General features: G+C 40.3%; 1 protein-coding gene across 1 annotated transcript in view; it reads left to right on the top strand.

Moving 5' to 3' along the window:
* pcsk6 (proprotein convertase subtilisin/kexin type 6) overlaps positions 1 to 14,154 on the top strand; it is a 281,648-nt gene that overhangs the window by 93,712 nt on the left and 173,782 nt on the right. Inside the window, 2 exon segments of the mRNA XM_034162733.1 lie at positions 651 to 823; positions 918 to 1,130. Coding sequence (XP_034018624.1) covers positions 651 to 823; positions 918 to 1,130 — 386 coding nt within the window.

The following is a 14,154-nucleotide window of genomic DNA, read 5'->3' as shown; positions in this document are numbered from 1 at the left end:
TGATGTTTGTCTGCTCTTGGTGTGTTTCTCAGTGTGAAACACAGGAATCCAGCACTTTGTTGTGCCATCAACAACCAAAATAACTTAACTGAACAACAGGTGGAAGTGAACCTCACTGGGTCACTGTAAATGGAAACCTTTTTAGGAATGAAACTTATAACAGTATTAGCCGATTACCGTTATTTTAAAATAATGATTCTGTTCCGGAACTTTAAAAAAATATAGTTTCTGCTTTTTTTTCATTCCTAGCAAAATACCAAACATTTCTGGTTTTCATTTTCATTCCACTAACTGGTGCAAAGATGTGTTTGTATGGCTTAAATATAGTAGCGCAAAAAGGCAGAGCTGCAATTTTCTTTGGGAGTGACAAGGATGGACGGGATTAGTAATGGACACATCAGCGAGACAGAACTGAGGATGAAGCCACAAGGCGGGGGAAGAAAAGGGAGGCCAAAGAGGAGGTTTATGGATGTGCAGAGGGAGGACATGCAGGTGGTTGGTGTGACAGCGGATGATACAGAGGACAGGGTGGGATGGAAACGGATAATCTGCTGTAATGACCCCAATACGGGGAAGCTGAAAAAAGATTATTATTATTATTATTATTATTGCTGTATGGAGGACTTACCTCTTTTTTTCTTTGCATACAGGTATTCGAATGCTGGATGGGGATGTGACAGATATAGTGGAAGCAAGGTCCTTGGGAATCCGACCGGACTACATTCACATCTACAGTGCCAGCTGGGGGCCAAAAGATGATGGAAAGACAGTGGATGGACCAGGGCATTTAACCAAGCAGGCCTTCGAGCAAGCCATCAAGAAGGTTTAGTCAGTTAAAAATTAAAGTTTGCTCCATAGAATAGACTTTTTTACTCACTTACAGGTCTGCATCACTACATATTATTTTTGTCACAAAGGGCCGCAAAGGCCTGGGTTCTATTTTTGTCTGGGCATCAGGTAATGGTGGTCGACAGGGTGATCACTGTTCCTGTGATGGTTACACCAGCAGCATCTACACCATCTCCATTTCCAGCACCACTGAAAATGGCAACAAACCCTGGTACCTGGAGGTGTGCAGTTCCATCATAGCCACAACCTACAGCAGCGGAGAGTTTAATGAGAGGAAGATAGTAAGTCTGCAAACTACATTTGCCCCCCAAGAAAAAAAAAATTAAAGGAAAACCTTCAGTAAATGTGGATTCCTCTGGTCTTGCCAGGTAATCATGTCATGCTGTTAGCTAGCTAACTTCTCTCTGGGTCTGGTTTCATAACGTGGTCTAATCTTGCTTAGTCAAATAAAGTCACTTAATTGACTATTTTTTTTATGTTAGTCATTGCACAAAGTGCTTAGTCTGCAAAAGTTTCATATTAGCTGAGTAAAGTTTTTAGCCTGGTACAGGGGACGCTAATCTTGTTTTAGCCGACAAAACTTCAGTGTCTTACCTCAAAACATGGCGGCTGTCATGTACCACCACTTGATGGAGGGGGAAAGAAGGAGAGACTTGTGGTGGGAGTGGGTGTTCCAGGACCGGAATAATCCATTGGAGATGATTACGGGCACCGAGGCCGAGAGCGCTTCTTCTCTGCTGTGGTGGACGGCCATGTTTGTAGCAGACCAACATGGAATTAAACAAAACTGTCGAGCACTGGAGACGTTTCTTGGCAGTGGCACTCATGAGCTCACTATTACCTTGAAAATTGTTGACTGATGTAAACCGGCTAATCTAAAAGTTTAGCTGTCGATGTGAAACGGAGATTAGACAGATAATGTTGGGCAACTAACCTTAGTCGACTAAGTCAGTTTTGTAGACTAAAAGATTAGACTGTTTTATGAAACCGGGTCCTAAGCTTCCCTGATTTGGGCTTCCAGACTTCTTTGTGGGACACTGATTTGTGTTCTTATTTGTCTTGTATCCAAACATCTCCAGGATGCAGCAGTGGCGTGGACAAGCACAATAATCTCTGTGGTGAATTGAAAATGAACTGAAACCAATGACAGGCTTAGGGTGGGGTGAGGGCATACCCTCTACTTGACATGGGGAGAGGTCTTCATTAAGCTCAAGAAATCACTAATTAATTATAATAAATCCATGGATAGCTGACCTGCTTGCAGGAGTTTGATGGACCGGTGATCAGCATGAGATGTACAATCCATGTCAGGAAAAATGTACAAGGGTGTTTCAGAGTTTGGTTTTTATTAGCATTTTATTTTGTAATTTTTGCCTGTTTTATTTTATATGTGCATTGTTGTATTGCAGTTTTATTTCTGGGGTTTATCTTATTCATTCTTTCATTTATTCCATTTTCTGCCACTTATCTGGGTCCACGTCCTCTAACTCCTCCTCTCAGTCTTCCCTGGGGCATCCTTCCAGTTAGATGTGCTTTCTATCAGGCTGGTTGGTCAGGAACAGCTGGACACAAATGCAAGGCTCGAACAAATAGCTTGGGTTTTTAAAAGAGTTTACTGGTATGGATAGCAGAGGTTGGTACACGAGGAGGCAGTCCAAACAATACAGCAGTACAAAAGTCATCAGGCTAAGGCATGGTCAATCAAACAGGCAGGAGATCAGAAACACAATGAAGCAGGCAGGACTATGAAAATGCAAGGAACAGAGCTGGAAAGAAGGCACATCAATCTGGCAAGGGACTAAACTACCAAGTGAACCTTAAATACATACTGGTGATGAGCTGCAAATTAGAAACAGGTGTGAGTGGAAAGCACCAGAACAAGGGTGTGGCCAGACAGAGAGAAACGCCCACCACCACATACCAAGAGAGATCAGGACAGAAAATCCCAAGCAGGAAAAACCCAGCAAGAGACCTAACACCAGAAGAAAACAATGAAGCCAATCAACTAAGACAGAGAATAGAAAACTCAGACAAAAATCCACATCCTGACACCTTCTTAGGAAGACAACCAGGGGGCATCCTTACCAGAAGCCTGAACCACCTCATCTGGCTGCTTTAGATGCAAAGAAGCAGCAACTCTATTCACAGTCCCTCCCTGTTATTTGAGCTTCTCACCCTGTCCCAGAATGTAATCTGGGACAGGTTCCATCTTGTATATGCAAAAAATGCAAACAGCTTATAATAAAGAGAATCTTTTATCCAGCATATATAGGAAGGGGGTACTGGAGATTTGCAATTAATCACTGTTAGCCTCCTGGCCTGAATAATAAGAAATGCTAGAGCATCCGTTTTATCTTTGGAGAGAGAAGGCAAAGAGCAGAAAACCCCGAACACGGCACTAGTCACCCTCTGTCGGAGTTCCTCCTCCAAAATCCAAGATAGAACAGAAATTATTTTCAGTCCAGTAGGAATATAAATAAGAGCAAGCTCAAAACATATGGATAAGATTCGCTGGAGATTGTTGACGCTGATGCCTTAGTAGATTTTGAGCAGTGTTGAGGGTCGTTGTCTTGTTGAAATATACAGCCCAGTCGCAACTTCAAATTTGTCACTGATTCATGAACATTGTTCTCAAGAATCTGCTGATATTGTTATGGTTTAGAACCCTGGAACACTAGGAACTGGACCCCAGAATGCAGATGCCAAAACGAGGAGTACGGTGCAAATCAAGGTGTTTATTTACAGAAGACAGGTGAAAAAATCCAGGAATATTTAACTGTTCCAAAAGTCCAAAATACTTCTCTGACTAACAGAAGTGAAGTGGAAAAACACAGGAGAATCAAAAACTCAAAAAAGCTCTCCAAAAGACAGAGACTTAAAACGTGATAACAAAAAACAACTGTCAAAACGTGACAGCGAGGAAGGCAATTTTAGAAACAGACCTTCAGTGAAGCTGGAACCTGCGGAGTAACAAATGATCAGATGTGTGGACAAAGAGCTTCTTCTGTGGCAAGATGTGTGGCAAAAAACGATCGACCAGCACCAGCCCTGATCCAAGTGACACTTAAATAATAAACAGAATTAATGACAACTATGACCAACACATGTGAATGGAAACACAGGAGGCATGTGAGAAACAATCAGTATTGAAAGATAACAAAATATTCTGATTGGGTGGAGAAATAAACTGAGCACAAAACCAAGAAAAGTATAACAATATCGTGATGACTCAGAAGCAATCAATAAGGGAACTTCAAAATGTTTTGCAGGAGGAAATAAACACTAAATGTGCGAGGGGCGGAGCTCTTGCATGACAGCTGTCACAAACCCCGCTCTCAGCTGACAGCATGAGAAGGCGGAAGCTTCACAAAGACAGCAGTCAAAACAAACCGAGCGCGGGCTGACCCAGAACCTGAGGAAACGTGGACAAACATGAACTAAGGGAGAAATATAACTAAAAACCAAAACCTTGGGTGGAACCTAAAGGACCTAAGGAAACCCCGGTCTCCGTATGCAGCAGAACGAGTAAGAAATACGTCACAGACACACATTGTTACATACGCACAACAGAACACTGAATCAACCACGTACACCTTCATCCCTACTCAGGCACGAACGCACACACACAGAGTTCCACTGAATCAACCACGCACACATTCACACCTACTCAAGCAGGCATGCACGCACACACACACACACACAGCGTTATCCGACTCCACAAATAACACATACACCGGCTTTACCGTCATGACAACAAATGCAGAACACTTAACAGAAGAAAGTGAGAGACATAGTCACACACAAACCTTTAACCACAAACAGCATGATGGGAGAACACTAAGACACAAAAGAGCATGGGGACCAGGGACACATCCAACACAACCCCCAGAACCGAAACCCAACAGATATTGACTGGAAATGATGTGACCCTCAACTTTAACAAGATTCCCAGTACCTGCACTGGCCACACAGCATGATGGAACCACCTCGAATTTTTACTGTAGGTAGCAAGCGTTTTTCTTGGAATCTTGTGTTCTTTTTCAGCCATGCATACCGCCCCTTGTTATGTCCAAATAACTCAATTTTAGTTTCATCAGTCCACAGCACCTTATTCCAAAATGAAGCTGGCTTGTCCAAATATGCTTTAGTATACCTCAAGCAACTTTGTTAGTAGCGTGTACGCAGAAAAGGCTTCCTCTGCATTACAGCATCATACAGAATCTTTTTGTGCAAAGTGCGCTGTATAGTTGAACGATGCACAGAGACACTATCTGCAGCAAGATCATGTTGTAGGTCTTTGGAGCAGGTCTGTGGGTTGACTATGACTGTTCTCACCATCCTTTGCTTCAGCTTATCTGAGATTTTTCTTGGCCTGCCACTTCGGGCCTTAACTAGTACTGTGGCTGCAGTCTTCCATTTCCTCACTATGTTCCTCACAGTGGAAACTGACAGCTGAAATCTCTGAGATACCTTTTTGTATCCTTCCCCTAAACCATGGTGTTGAACAATCTTTGGATTCAAGTCATTTGAGAGTTGTTTAGAGGCTCCCATTTTGCCACTCATTAGATGGGAAACATTTGCAAATGGCCACCTTAAATACCCTTTCTCATGATTGGATCCACCTGTGTAAGGAGGTCAAGAGTCAGTGAGCTTACCAAATCAATTTTGTGTTCCAATAATTAGTGCTAAATGTATTCAAATCAATAAAATCACAAGGGTGACCAAATTTATGCACCTGTAATTTTGTTTAAATAATTGTTGCACACTTTCTGTAAATACTAGAAACTTCATTTCACTTATTAAATATCAGTGTTCATCTGCTATATGATATATTTAACTGAAATTTCTGATCCAGACAACCAATGATTTATAAAGATAAATCATGAAAATTGTCAGGGGTGCACAACCTTTTGCATACAACTGTATCTAAATAAGTGTCTCTTGGGCAGTGTTTTTTTTTTTTTTTTAACCACAAAGTTGTTCAAAGTTTAAAAAAAAATTACTGATGTATAAGCCCTTAAAAGTATTGATGCCAAATTCTGACTACATGTTGAAAGCACAGTCTACTAAAGAAAGGGGGAAAATATGGTTGACAGCCAATGGAGCAAGGGTAGAAAATGTGTGTTCACCCAAATAACGTTTAAATTGGATCCAGATTCAATACAAGGCTTTAACTTTATTGGTGTAAGATGAAATAGGACACTGAATGGAAGAGAGTAACAGGACCTTTAAAGTGAGAGGCTGCACAGGATATGCCTCAATAACAAGCCAGCTAAGGGGAGATTCATACGGTGCATCCAGAAAGTATTCACAGCTGTTCACTTTTTCCACATTTTATGTTTTAGCCTTATTCCAAAATGGTGACGGCAAGTATGCTTTTAAGTTTACTGAGCAAATCAGGCTGAATGGTTTGTGCTGAAACTCCCATAGTCTGCCCAGGGATTAGTCTTGGCTGTGTTTGTGCTGGCTGTCCCCAAATGTGGTCAGATCCCGCGATATCACACAGGGGTTCACACCAGACTGTGCTGCCCTATACAGAGGAGATTCTCTGGAAGTGCTACCAGCGACAGTATCTCCTAAGGAAACTCAACTCCTTTGGAGTTAGTAAAAATATCTTGTCAACCTTTTACTTCTGTTTTATAGAAAGTATTATTACATTCTCTATAACCAATTGGTTCCACTCCATTAGCCTTTACAACAGTAATTGTTTAGAGAGCATGGCCAGAGTCTGCTCTAAAATTATTGGACTTCCTGTCAGATCTCTTTTAACCATCTCTGAGCAGCAAGCACTTAGGTTAGCTAAAAAGATTATACAGGATCCATCACATGCTATTCACACTGCATTTGAGTTGCTCCCCTCAGGGTGCCAACTTTGGTTCTCCACGTGCAAGACACAGAGAAGAAGAGAAATCTCTGTTCCCAGGGCTGTTCACCTCTTTAACTCCTCTTAATCCTTCCCCCTTTTCCCTTGCAGGTTGTGAATTTTGCTTGCAATTCCTTCATATTTTGTTTATGATGTAACCAGGGTTCTAGCTAGACCCATTTTAGGCCTGGGTAAATTACGTGATCACGACTCACAGCTGGGGGTCCGAGGGCACCAGCGGGGGTCAAGGGGGCAGAAACTATAGGGTTTTATACGTCTAAAACGTTATTGGCAAGCCCTATTTTAACTAATTTTGAGTGGTTTTAGATGCATTGAAAGAAAGAATAACAGACAAAAAATATGACATTTATGTTGTAATATTTGTAATACCAAAATTCTTTTTTTAAATGTTTCTGTCAAAGTCAAGTTAATAAAATAAATAATGTTGAAAAAGTTAAGAACACATTAATATTTGATGGGGATATAGCATTTGCTCTCTTAAAAATGACACACTGTACCTTTTTAATCCTGTGAAGCAGGCAGAGTTTTTCTGTCATGACAGTTTTTTCCCAACATGTTTAAGTGTGATAGCATTATTATTATTATTATTTTAAACAATATTTCCTCTAATTGCCTTATGAGCAAGAGCTGAAGCTCAACTGATATGATTGTCAGTTTTGTCAGTTCCTCCCCCGTTCCTCCTCTCCTCTTGCTGTCTGTCCTCTGCCCCCCTCCCCCTCGCTCTCACCATCTGTTTTCCTTTGACCTTTTTGGAAACAGGGAGCCTTTAAACTGTAAAATAAGCCATAAACTTCTGTGTATATTATCAGCATCTGCCAACACAGAAGCAACTCTGGATTATGAAACATTTTTCTAGAGGATTTGTTTGTTCTTTAAATCAGAGTGGAGTGTGTCTGCTTTCAGCATTCTGTGGCTTCACAGAGCGCTGAAAGCAGCTGGCTGCTGTTGTCTCTGGTGTTTGTGCTTAGATACAATTAATGATAAATATATTTCTTATTTCTTATTTCTTTCATTATTTGGTTGAAATTGCAAAACAAAATAAAAGTACGACTCTATAAGTTTGAAATGCGATCGAACTGGTTCATTTTTCAGCAACGTTTCAGTTCATTTTTTAGAAAATCTGGTGGGTGGGACAACTAATTTGAACGCAAGAGCCGGGTGGAAATTTGCAGTACTGGGCTGTACCGCCCAGCGCCACCCACGGTAGCTAGAACCCTGGATGTAACCATTTTACTTCTGAAGCATTTATAATTTGGATTGAATTTTTACTATTATTTTACATTATTATATTGAGATGCTATGTTGTTATAGCTATTTCTAGTGTTATACTTGTCTTGTTGCATTGCAATAATCAAATGGTCAAGTATTAGTTCATTCATTCATTATTTATTTATTTATTTTTGTTGTTGTTGGTTGTTTGTTTGTAATGTTGCTGCTCTGCATGTTTGAATTGCCCTCTGGGGACAAAGTTTTTTTTGAATTTGAATTTAAATTTGAATTTGACATGCATTGCCAACTGTGGAACCTTATACAGTATGTAGGCAGGTATGTGCCTTTCCAGATTACGTCCACTCAAATTACACTAGGTGGACTCCACGTAAACTGTAGAAAATCTCAAGGATGATCAGTGGAAACAGGATGGATGTGAGGTTAAATTTGATCTTCGTGGTTGTGAATACTTATGTATATGTGATTTTTTTTTTTAGTTTTTTAGTTTTGTTTGTTTATAAATTTGCAAAAATCTAAAAAACAAAACAAAAACCAAAGCAAACCTTTTTTCATATCGTCATTATGGGGTATTGTGTGTAGAATTTAGAGGGGAAAAAAATGGATTTCATCCATTTTGGAATAACTCTGTAACATAACAAAATGTGGAAAAAGTGAAGCTGTGAATACTTTCTGGATGCACTGAAGCCTAATGTTGGCAGCCTAATAATAGAACCTCAAATTTGGTAGAGCCAGCCTGCTAAGTTTTTTAAGCCTTTGTAAACATTGTCTATGCCAGGGGTGCTCAACCTTTTTTGAAACGAGATCTACGTTTAAAGTTGACAGTGTATTAAGATCTACCAAGCCATATTGATGGCCATAGCATAGCCGCAATTTATTGTGCACCAATATAATAATGCAATTTTCTGGCACAAATTGCAGTAAATGTGTGTGGTGGAAAGAATAAGCACAAATAGGCCTAGGACTGCCCTGTAACAACACAACAAACAACTCAAATAATACAATCCTTAATTCAAGTTGGAAAGGTTGTTCCCTACCTTAGTGGGACTTCTGGCACTGAGAGGAGGCAGCTAGTCTCTCGTAATCCTGACAGTAGGAGCTCAGTCCCAGCCGTAAGGAGGCTGTGAGGTGGTCATCTGTCATGGTGGATCTGTATTTTGACTTGATTATTTTCATGTGTGAAAAGGCAGATTCACACAGATAAGTTGATCCAAAAAGCGCAGTCAAAATCTGTGCAGTTTGTCTGAGGTTGGGGTATTTCTCTTTCTGCATTAGATTCCAAAATTGGACGTTTAAGCCAGGTGTTGTTCTGGATTTCACCTCAATGTCATTTTCAGTGTGAGGCTCTCATTCTCAATAGCACAGCTATCCAGGTTGAAGAGTGATGCTATTTTGGATGTTATACAGTCCACATCAATATTTTCCCTACATGAAAAACAGAGAAAAGTGAGAACAGGCTCAATGGAAGCAAAGTCAGTAAAGCGCCTGTCAAATTCTGGCAAGATGCTCTACACTTGCTCAGCATAACGTGCACTCTCAAGCTCCACACAGTCTTTGCCTTGATCCTTAAGTTCTGCATCCATGTGTGGAAAGTTTCGTAGATCACACGGTTGCAACCTGCTCGATAGCAAGTGTAACTTGCTTTTAAATGTGTTCGCGGAGCTGATCATGTTGATGATGTGTTTGTCTTAACCCTGCAGTTCTAGATTGAAGTTATTGAGCTTGTCAGTCAGATCAGTAAGAAAGGCTAAATCCAAGAGCCACTGACTGTCTTCTAGCTGAGTTGAAGAATTCTTTAATTTCAGGCAACAACTGAGAAAACCGTTCCAGAAATTTCCCTTGGCTGAGTCATCGAACATCTGTGTGCAGCAGCAGACCTGTGTGTTCTGCACCTGTCTCCTCCAGCTGTGCACGAAATAATCGCCTCTGCAAACTCCTGGCTTGAACAGAATAAGCAGTTTTGTTGGCCACATCCATAAATTCTTCCATATTTAAAATCTCCCCGCACAACCCTTGCTGGTGAATTATGCAATGGTAATTCAGGAAGTCTGGGAAAGATTCATACTGTTTGCACAATCTGATGATCCCAGCAGTACGCCCAACCATCGCTGGAGCCCCATCGGTGATAATGGAAATGAGTTTGAAGAGGGGCAACTGGCTCTTATTAACAAATTCCATAAAAAATTTAAAAATATCTGTGCCTCTCGTGTGCCCTTCCAAAGGCAAAATGCTTAGCAGCTCTTCTTTTACTTTCATGTCATCAAAAACCATTCTAATAAAAGCACATAGCTGAGCCACGTCCAGAGCATCAGTGGATTCATTGAGAAAAACACTCACATGCCTCAGTATCATTCCTCAATTGCCATTCAGTATCCTCCACCATTTCCTCGCATTGTGGTGTAACAGAATTTCTTGAGAGCTGCACATCCTCAATAGCAGACACAATCTCCTTTCGATTTCTAAAATCAGCAAAGCGCACATCTGCAGCTTCCATGAACGCTTCTTTCACAATCTCACCATCCTTGAAAGATTTCTTTCCTTTTGCCAGAGCATGGCTGACACGATAAGAAGCTATGGTTGCAGCCTTACTTGTGGTATTTGGCCGGGTGAAAATGGCCTGTTGTGCTGCAAGCTGGATTTTCAATTCTTGCACTTTTCGGCATGAAGAGGTGATTTAGCCGGGAAGCTAGCACCATAGCTCTTGTGGATTGTCTTAAAATGCCACTCCAAATTCCCTTTCTTTGGTAATGCCACATTTGCATTGCAGACAAGGCAGATTGATTTAACATTCGAATAAACGAAAATGTAATCTTCCTCCCACTCTGAATGAAAATGATATGTTTTGTTTTTTTTCGCGTTCGGCATTGTACGCTCGCCTCGCTCTCCACTGTAGCTCTTCGCGACCTCTTGACCCTGCACATGCGCAGATCAGGGCTGGATCCAGAGTGAAAATCTGACAGATGCATTTTTGCCCAATGATAAAATAAAAATCGTATGCGTCTTGTTATTCAATAATCTTCATTCTTTTATTCGTGTGCAACATACACTGTCACACTTCTTTTAATATATTTATTATACTTCATGGACCATAGTGAACACTTCTTATTTGTATAAATATGATGTCCTAAAAAAAACAACACTATAACAAAAATTGACTGTAAACAGGATCAAATTTATTGCCAAAATCTTTCAATTATACCTGAATCTATATGATTTTTTTTCAATTGATAAAATCAATAAAAAGATGACTGTATATATTCTTAATAATAATATATTGAGATACAGACAGTTCACAGAAGACATTTTCCATTGATACCAATCAAAATTAGAAACAGTCCAGCAGGTAACAATATTCATCATGTCCATGACTAAATATACCAAAACAAATACATCACAATTGTACACATATCACAATTGTGATATGTGTACACTTTTCTCTCTTATTTCAGAGATAAAATCTCTGATCTTAGATCATCTCCTGTATTTGAGGTGGAGTCAGCAGATCCATCCATGTGTCATGCTGTTTTTGATTGTTTTAATCCTGTATCTATTTGTGAGCTGTCTAAAATTGTTAATCAGCTTAAGTCTTCTTCCTGCACTTTGGACATTGTTCCAGGTAATTTGTTTAAAGATGTTTTTCAGTGTATTGGTCCATACATTGCTGAACTTGTGAACGCTTCTCTATCAAGTGGCTGTTTTCCGTCAGCTCTTAAACATGCTGTAGTCCAGCTGCTCATCAAAAAGAGCAATCTTGACCCAGATGTGTTGTCCAACTATAGACCGATCTCTAAATTGCCATTTGTGTCTAAAGTCTTAGAGAAAGCTGTTTATGACCAATTGCAGGCTTATCTGGATCTTAATGAAATAGGGGAGAAGTTTCAGTCTGGTTTTGAATTAAGACACAGTACTGAAACAGCCCTTTTAAAAGTTTTTAATGACCTTCTTTTAACTGTTGATGCTGGGAACTCTGCGGTTCTTCTGCTTTTAGATTTATCTGCAGCCTTTGACACAGTGGACCACAGTGTCCTTGTGACTCGCCTCGAGACGCACATAGGTATTAAGGGTTGAGCGCTAAATTGGTTTCGGCCCTATCTTTCCAACAGAAGTTTTTCGGTTAATGTAGGACAGTACTCTTCCTCAGTGTCTCCTCTTAAATATGGCGTGCCCCAGGGCTCAATTTTAGCACCACTTCTCTTTGCTTTGTACATGATCCCTCTTGGGTCTGTTTTTAAAAGCACAAAGTCTGTTTTCATTGTTTTGCAGATGACATTCAGATTTACCTTCCTGTAATTTCGTGTCATACCCAGGCTGCTGTAAAAATACAGGACTGTCTAAATGATGTACAAGTCTGGATGAGAGCTAATTTTCTGAATCTTAATAAAAATAAAACTGAGATTTTAGTGTTCGGGCAAAGTAACCCTCTACAAGGACAAGACAGTGTTATTGGTCCTCTGTCCACTTTTTGCCACCCTTTTGTAAAAAATCTAGGGGTGATAGTTGACCCATTGTTCAGATTTGATAAGCACATCAGCTCTGTCATCAGGGCCAGCTTTTTTCAGCTGAGGACTCTTTCCAAGATTAAATCTTATTTTACTCAAGTTGATTTTGAAAGAGCCATTCATGCATGTATAACGTCACGTCTGGATTATTGTAATGCTCTCTATGTTGGGCTGGACCAACGCTCCCTACAGCGCCTGCAGAGTGTACAGAATGCTGCAGCCCACCTTTTGACTAAAACAAAGAAGCATGAGCACATCACCCCTGTGCTCTGCACCTTACACTGGCTCCCTGTCGGCTTTCGTGTTAAATATAAAGTTTTGCTGATTGTTTTTAAGTGTCTGCACTGTATAGGCCCAATGTATCTGAGTGAGCTCTTGCAGCCGTACAGTCCACGTAGGGCTCTGAGGTCAGCTGACCAGCTTCTCCTGGCTGTTCCTAAAGCCAGGCTTAAATCCAGAGGTGACAGAGCCTTTTCTGTCGCAGCGCCACGGCTCTGGAACGATCTTCCGCTGACTGTCGGGTCCTCAGAGTCTGTGGGGACAGTTTAAGTCCAGACTGAAAACTCATCTCATCTCTGGTGTATGCTTTGCTCTGCTATTTTGCTCTGTATTTTAGATTATTTATTTATTTATTTATATTTTTTTCCTTTAATATTTTACACTTTTGTATTGCTATTATTGTGAAGCACTTTGGTCAGCTGCAGCTGTGTTTTAAATGTGCTATATAAATAAATTTGAATTTGAATTTGAATTGAAATTTGATATATTTAGATTTTGTTGTGATTTGGCACTTTATAAGCCGATTAAATTGAAATTGAATTGAAATTGAACATTTTATTGAGTCTTAAAGTAAATAAATATGAAATTGATCACTGAAGCGTTAAACTTTGGACATAATAAACTCTACATGGTGGGTCCTTGATCTCTGGACATAAATAGGAATAAACAAAATCTGTAGTTTTGTCAAAGCATTTCCTTTCAGACATTACTGGCATGAATGTCTTTCCATACATCTGACGTACGCTCACTGGCTGTGCTGCACTTCAGGATGTAATTTGGTAAAGAATACAGCACGTCTCATTTTGGGAGGAAAAAAAACGTTTTAGTCGATTGTAGTTTCTTGTCTGTATTATAACGTTTGGAAAGAGGTGTCATCTTATTTAAAGCGGCAATTCGTTTTGAAGTTATTAATTCCGACCGGACTCTGTCTCGGCCGCACAGCGTTTGAAGCTATGCCAACGGAACGGAGGATGATTCTTGTTTCTTGATTGCAACAAGACAAGAGTCCCAGTTAGTGACTTTAATCCACACAAAAGTGACTCATGATATTTTAATGGCTTTGAGAGGGGTTAAGAAGTGGACTTACCGCTTCCAAAGAGCAGCAAATCAAAGAACCACGCGCCATTGAATCAAAGCACGCTTCAATGGTTCACCGGCTTCAAAGTGGAGTCGCGCTGCAGAAACGGTTGATTACAGAGCCGCTGCAGACCAAAACCCTGATATCCGACTTTATTTGTATGTCCGTATGACTCTGAAACTCTGAAAAATCGTATACTGTAATTTACGGACTATAGGTTGACATGAAAACCACCGAAAAGCTGTGTTCACCGTGGGGACACGTTCGGCACTATTCGGGATTATTCAGGTTTTTTTTTTTGGTTTTTTTTTACCGATGACTGACGATGTGTAAAAAAT

The sequence above is a fragment of the Thalassophryne amazonica genome, chromosome 2 (assembly GCF_902500255.1).
Source record: "Thalassophryne amazonica chromosome 2, fThaAma1.1, whole genome shotgun sequence".
NCBI lineage: Eukaryota > Metazoa > Chordata > Actinopteri > Batrachoidiformes > Batrachoididae > Thalassophryne > Thalassophryne amazonica.
Note: the sequence above shows the minus strand (reverse complement) of the source record. Positions and strands in the feature narration are given on the sequence as shown.